This window comes from Lactuca virosa, chromosome 6 (assembly GCF_052849685.1).
Source record: "Lactuca virosa cultivar CGN04683 chromosome 6, Lactuca_virosa_CGN04683_v6, whole genome shotgun sequence".
NCBI classification, from domain to species: domain Eukaryota; kingdom Viridiplantae; phylum Streptophyta; class Magnoliopsida; order Asterales; family Asteraceae; genus Lactuca; species Lactuca virosa.
The window spans coordinates 203,720,685-203,727,439 of NC_136431.1; the positions used below are offsets into that span (position 1 = coordinate 203,720,685).

The window sequence follows — 6,755 nt, forward strand, 5'->3', positions numbered from 1 at the left end:
GGGTTGTCGCTGAGTTATCAACCAACTTCTAGGTGTGGGTGGTACCTTTTTGCATGGGTTTGTTCAGCTGTCAAGATTGTTCGAGGGTGTTCAAGTTGTATCAGTTGTCGATGCTTTGGGTATGTTGATCTTTTGGCAGGTATGGATCGATGGACATTTGGACTTCTGGTTAGGGTGTAAGAGCAACGTTACTCATTTTTCAGGAAGTATTGCTTGATAGGTTGTGCTCATGAATAATTTGTTCGGTTATTTAAAATTGGGATATTATTTTGGGTTGAGAAAGTTAATGGTTTGGGTTGCTCATTGAAATGGGTTGTGATCACAAGTTGGAATGAACTCACCTCACAGTCTAGAAGATAACAATATTGCTCACAGATGCAATAACCAACACTACAGGTCACCTATACAACAAAAAAAATACTAAATCTCAAACTACAACCTAAAACCCTCAAATTGACCTAAAGTCAAACTAGGTCAACAAGTCAACGATCAAAGTCAAAGTCAATAGTCAAAGGTCACTCAGCCGATTGCCACGTCGTGACCACCCTTTGGTCACGTCATGGCAGCGTGAGGCCAAAATAATCGGGAAGCTGACCGTCGTCACGTCGTGACAACCAACTCATCACGTCGTGAGGATCACTCTGGACAACTTAATGCTTTAAGCTCTTAATCCTTCAAGCCAAGCAACCAAACTTTCCAGAAGGCTTTCTCCATCTCAAAATACCATAAAAATCATTGTTTTTTAGACATTCATGTCCAATGCATGACAACCAATGAGATGCACGTGCCTCCCCGGGCATCGTCACATTGTGATACACATATGCTCGCCTCATGAGCAAGGTTTTGATCCTTTAAGACTTAATTGATAACTCAGAAGTGATGGTTACATGAAAATGGGTGTTACAATTCATAAATAAATACATATAAGTATAAAAAAATCGACACATACCTACAAAAACTGAATCTCTTCATTGCTATAAGATGACATTGTTTGAGTTTGATGTTGTCCGAAATAAAACTGAGTTTGAAATGTTATATGTGAGACCACATTACCGGGCCATATCATTTTACCCATTAACCCATTTTGAAATTCAGATCCAAAATGATATTGAGTGGTATTTTTCAAAAAAAAAAAAGTTAATGGTTATTTTTCTAAAAACACTCGGTAAATTACTTAATTTTCCTTTTTCTTTTACTTTATAAATAACATCTCCTATGTACCAATAAGATATTCCATAAACATCTTTGACCGTACGGAACGAAACATTGGGAAACCAACAAACAAAACCAAGCCCAAGAAACACCCGAACGGGCCGTTACAGCCCAAAACCAAAATGTACAAGTGGCAAAGTGACACGTCTTAGTACCTGGCATATCTGTACATGACGAACACGTGGCATCTGTACTTTGTCCGTTTCCACCAACTAAACTCCGTCTTAGATAAACGAGAGCATTTTGCTTTAATTACTTTTAACCCCCCCTCTCTCTCTCTCTCTCTCTCTCTCTCTCTCTTCGATACTCTCTCTACAACACAGAAAACCTTACTTGTCAGAGACACCGGAAATGACTGTCGATGAGTGGCCGGAGTGGCTTCCAGCTGACTGGATGATACAAATCAGAAAGATCGATGACCGGAAAGTCAAGGTACTTAAAAATTCTCTCTCTTCCACTCGACTTCCCTCTACTTAGGGTTTTTTTCTCGCTCTTCAGTTTCTACAGATTTTGCGTTTTTTGTGTAGATTTTTGGTTTAATTTTGAATGTAGAGCTACAAACGTACCTGCATGTGAATTGTGATGGATTATTTTTTGCGTTACTAAGTTTCGTTACTCGGAGGTCGATCGTTTTTATTTCGACCAGATGTTGCTCTCTCCTTAGACGCAGTTTGGTTTTTTTTATGCTAAATCTAGCTATTTTGAAGAAATTTGACAGCAATGTTGATTTATGAGAGGGTTTTTTGATACACCCCAGAGTTAAAGAGTTATTTGTTTTATTTAATAGACTATTGTTGCTGTTGCAGTGTTACATTGATCCTGCAGGACGCAAATTCTATTCGAAGCCCCAAGTGGATCGGCATTTTAGGACCCTCGAAAACAGGGCGGACAACGAGAAGACTGTAATGATTCCTTCTGTCAGGCTTCGCTTTGATTTTCTTTTTCCCTCTTAACTCCTTGTATTCTTACAGTCCTGTTTTTTTTTAGAACAATGTCGATGGCCAAACTTTAGACTTATCTCTAGAGCCAGATGAAGATGTTCCCCATACAAATGAAGAACCTGAACCTGAACCTGAATCAACACCCAAAGGACAGTCTACTAGACAGAGGAGACCTGGAAGTAGCAGCAAGAATTACAAGGTACTAAAACAAAGTCTTTAGTCTTTACCTATTCATATCACTGCTTGAAATAACACCTGGTGATACAGGATACTGAAGAGCTTTTCCCTCGATATGGATCTTCCTCTGTGTCTGATTCACGTGGAAGAAAACATGGAGATACTGATTGGCTACCTGATGGATGGGCTGTGGAAGTGAAGAGTAAAAAGTCTGGACAAAAATATAAGGTAAATGGAATAGATTTGAGTAGAATAACTATGACAATGCTTACTATTTTATATTCTTATCTAATATCTATCAGTTTCCTGACCACATGTTGTTTAACAATCTTTTTGTTGTTCTGCTATTGTAGATTTACCTTGATCCCAAGGGAAAAAAATTCTTTTCAAAGCCTCAGGTTTTGAGTTATCTTAGCGGTACACTCAGCAGTCCAGCTGGACAGAAAAAAGTCTGCATCAACCCAACTTTGATATTCTTTTTGTCATTTATTCTTGAAATTATAACATTTTAACTTTTTAGGGATATAAAACCCTTACTCAACCTGAGAAGTCCCAGATTTCTGAAGCCAAGAACAATGAAACCAGAGAGATTACAGAAAGCGCCCGAATGGCCCCTGATTATGAAGTTTGTTCCACTTTAACCCCCCAAGATTTCAAATACTACATTTGTCGAATTTATATTAGACATCTGACTTTTTGACGAATATCTAGGTTATCTCAAGTACTCCAGCAGATGGGTTACCCCCAGGATGGATAAAAGAAATCAGAGTGAGAAATGGATCATCTGGGAAGAAAAGAGATCCGGTATTCAAATTTTCTTATTTTTTTTTTCCTTATCCAAAAACTCATTAAACTTTTATAATTAATTAATTAATTAATTAATTATCTATGCAGTACTACCTAGACCCTTTGAGTGGCTATGTATTTTTCTCAAAATTGGATGCTTTGAGGTATCTGGATACTGGAGATGTAAAGAAATGTGCCATTAAACCACTAAGAAGGGATATGAATCATGAACTCAATGTAAGTCATGTTCAGTTAATGACAATTCTTGACATAACGCTACTAACTTTTTTTTTTTTTTTTTCAGCAAGCTGCTGATGATGAGCCTGAAGCAGAATTGGCTTCACCAACTGAACCAACCAAAGAAACCGAAACTCCTAAAGAGTTAGAAAATGGTGGTGTTACAGAGTCAAAACCAGAAGGAACTGGTACAGAAAAGGTAAATTACAAGTTAATTGTATCATTTAATCTTAAATCAATGGATTAACTGCAGGAAATGACAATCTGCTTTATTCTTTTTACCAATATATGCAGTATACTTATTATTTTACCTGTAATAGCAATTCTTGACCCATAATAGCAATGCACTCATGGTGAAAAAAACTACAAGTATGTTGCTATTATGGATAAAAAATAAAGTACATTGCTTTTATAAAGAAATGTAAAGTATCATTGCCCATATTGGTAAAGAGATTAAAGTATGTTGCTATTCCTTGTGATTTACACTAAATTAATCATGGGGTTTGTTTAGAGTTAGTTTTCTTTATAAAAGTTAATAAAAAAATGTGATTTCAGAGAAAAGTTCGGTCTATAACTGGAGATGGATATGTTCCCATGCCTAAATCTGTAACTGGAGATGGACATCTTCCCATGCCTAAACCAGCCCAAAAAGGTGAAGCATGGCTACCTGAAGGATGGGTTGTTGAAATGAAGTCCCGTAATGATAAGAAAATTAAGGTAATTACAAACCATATTTGTTTCTCATTAATAGCAATGTAGTTTGATAGTTTCATTTCCATCTTGATTAACTAACTAGGTGAATGTCTGCTTGTTGCCTAGAACAAAATTATGTGGTTAAAGTTTTGGCAAATACATTTTGAAAATAATTATTTTAGTGACATTAGTTATGAAATAATAATTTCAATATGGTTCTCCATCTGGTATTACTTCTGTCTTTATGATTAGTTAGTTTAAATATGTTATGTTGGAAGTTGAAAATTTAGAGGGTTTCAAATCAATATAATGGAAAAAAAAAAGCTTCTTTTGTATAGTATTATATATAGATTTGAATTAATTTATCCTATATGGTTTATAGTGTTACAAGGAAATTGCAACTGGGAAAAACTTCTATTCAAGACCACAAGTGATGACCTATCTTGGTAATACCAGTGGCATTAGCCCCAACATCAACACCAACAGCAACTCCCAAAAGAGAAAAGTATGCACCAAAACTTTTCTTTTTTCTTATAATAGCAACATACTTTCACTTTGTTTATCTGACGTGTCACATTTTATAAAATTGTAACTCTAGAAGGTACGAAAATCCTACGTGGAGCGTGACTCATCACCGGATTCAGGGTCTGAGGAATTTACACGCCCGAAAAGATCCAAAAAAGATGTATCCGATTACAAAGAAGTCTGTTTCTTTTTCTTTTAGCATATAATGTTAAATATCTTATTTTTCTATTTAATATATATTATATTATATCATTAAGCCGTTAATTTTTTAAATAATTTCTAGACTATCGTAACGACTCCGGCGGAAGGGTTACCGCCAGGGTGGATAAAAGAAATCAGATCTCGGCTATGCGGGACCACCATAAGAAAAGATCCGGTACTATTTTATTATTATTATTATTATTTTTTACTTTTTTATCATCTCTAAAATCTTTTTTCAGCTAGGGAAAATTACAAGAAAATAACCACCAATAATATATATATGCTTTACAAATTACAATTAGACCATAAAAGTTTCAGACATTTTTACAATTGAGCAAAAGGACCAATGGGGGATATCAAAATGTTAAAAAGTGTGTTTATGTCGATATTCAAATAAATGCACTTGTAGTTTATGCTTTAAAAGTTGTAATGATTATTTGATGTATGCAGTATTACACGGATCCTGTGAGTGGCTACATCTTTCGTTCAAAATTGGATGCTTTGCGGTATTTGGACACCGGGGATATAAATTTATGTGCTATTAGACCAAGGAAAAAGGATGCTGATGGAAATGAAGTTGTAAGCCCTTCAACTATTGCCAAAATACAAGTTTCACCCTTCAACACTTGTTTTACCTTGTTTTATTTATTTATTTATTCAACAGGCCATCCCTGATACTACACCAAAACCACCCAAACTTCAGAAACAACTCTCTGAAGGTGAGCCATGGATGAACATTGATTGTTTCAATACTGTGTTTGGTGAAGGCTAAAATGGTCATTTACTCCTATGAAGACAGTTTATTCTGTCTAAAAATGAAACAGTCTTTATGTATAAAATATTTACTCCAGGTCCAGGCAGACATAATCTAGCCATTTCAACACTACTTTATATTTATATATTGTTTTGTCATTTGTGAAAAAGACGAGAATGCCCTTCTTGTCCTAATTTCCGAAAATAAATAAACATGGATGCTAATGACTTGTAATGTTGCTGTTTATATTGTTTTATAGGGGGATCTGATATGGAAGGTATTGACATGGACAAAGAAGCTGACAACTCGGAGACTGATCGCAAGAATACCGAAAATACCCCTGGGTCTACTCCCATAAGGAGAGGCACACGTGAGAGGGCTTCAAAGAGCAAGCCCTCTGCTGCTGCCCCTTTGCCTGCTCGATCTTCAACACGGCTAAAAGGGGTGAAGCCACATACTAAAACCGACACGTCATTGGATGGAAACGATAACGGGGCAGGGGTAGATGTGGAAAAACAAGGTAATGAAGAGCAACTTGACTACCAACTTGAGGACGATTCTAGTTGGACCGATCAGTTTGACTTTGCAGTGAAGACACTTGTGGGTGAATTTCCACCCGATGAAAATGGCGGTGTGGGGAATGGAAGTGCTGCAAAGGTCAACTGAGGAGCCGTGGGTTTGTCTTTGTCAGGGTCGAAAAGGTAATTTGACTTTTTAAATTATTATCCATATTTGAACTTTGACTTATGGATGGATCATGGATGTGTAGTTTAAGTTTAACTTAAGTAGTAGTTTGTTGTTGGGTTTGTGAAAATTGGTATCTCTTGTGAAAAATAATAAACTAGACTTGAAAGAAGCATAGCTGTGAATTTATAAGCTTTTTAAGATAAGATCCTTTTGCATAGACAAAGAGATTGAAAGCCCAAGACAAAAAGTTGCAATTTTTGTCAGTTTTAGTTTTAGTCGCAGTCACAATAAATGAGGCTTAAAAGTAGTGTTTTTTTTTTTGAGCCATGATTACTGTTTATAGATTAGTGTAGTAATTTTTAGGGTTTTATACATTTATAGCAAATACTTTAGATGAAGTCTCGCTTTGCTTTGTATATTGATATTGATCAAATCTGAAGTATATGTCATTTTTTATTCTGGATAAAATCATCAAAGTGCATTCCCCAAAATGGATAAAAGTTTAAAAATGCATTGCTTAAAGGACAGCAGGTGGAGCATCC

The 6,755-nt window shown here is 35.8% G+C and overlaps 1 protein-coding gene across 1 annotated transcript; it reads left to right on the top strand.

Annotated features, from left to right (window-relative positions):
• Positions 1-1,466: 1,466 nt before the first annotated feature.
• LOC145119628 (uncharacterized) lies at positions 1,467-6,382 on the top strand. The gene is made up of 16 exons (XM_079055317.1): positions 1,467-1,644; positions 2,019-2,114; positions 2,200-2,352; positions 2,421-2,558; positions 2,684-2,779; positions 2,851-2,955; positions 3,042-3,134; positions 3,225-3,353; positions 3,421-3,552; positions 3,909-4,070; positions 4,429-4,551; positions 4,645-4,749; positions 4,855-4,947; positions 5,223-5,351; positions 5,437-5,491; positions 5,786-6,382. Exons 1-16 carry the CDS (start codon positions 1,564-1,566, stop codon positions 6,190-6,192), a joined length of 2,097 nt encoding a protein of 698 aa, XP_078911443.1. The 5' UTR covers positions 1,467-1,563; the 3' UTR covers positions 6,193-6,382.
• The last annotated feature ends 373 nt before the right edge of the window (positions 6,383-6,755 follow it).

What these genes read in the sequence shown, in the direction of transcription:
- LOC145119628 (XM_079055317.1), top strand. Translation starts at nt 1,564, where the DNA reads ATGACTGTCGATGAGTGGCCGGAGTGGCTTCCAGCTGACTGGATGATA. An exon ending in ATATGAATCATGAACTCAAT is followed by an intron (nt 3,354 to 3,420) that starts GTAAGTCATGTT and finishes TTTTTTTTTCAG; the next exon opens with CAAGCTGCTGATGATGAGCC. An exon ending in TCAGAAACAACTCTCTGAAG is followed by an intron (nt 5,492 to 5,785) that starts GTGAGCCATGGA and finishes ATTGTTTTATAG; the next exon opens with GGGGATCTGATATGGAAGGT.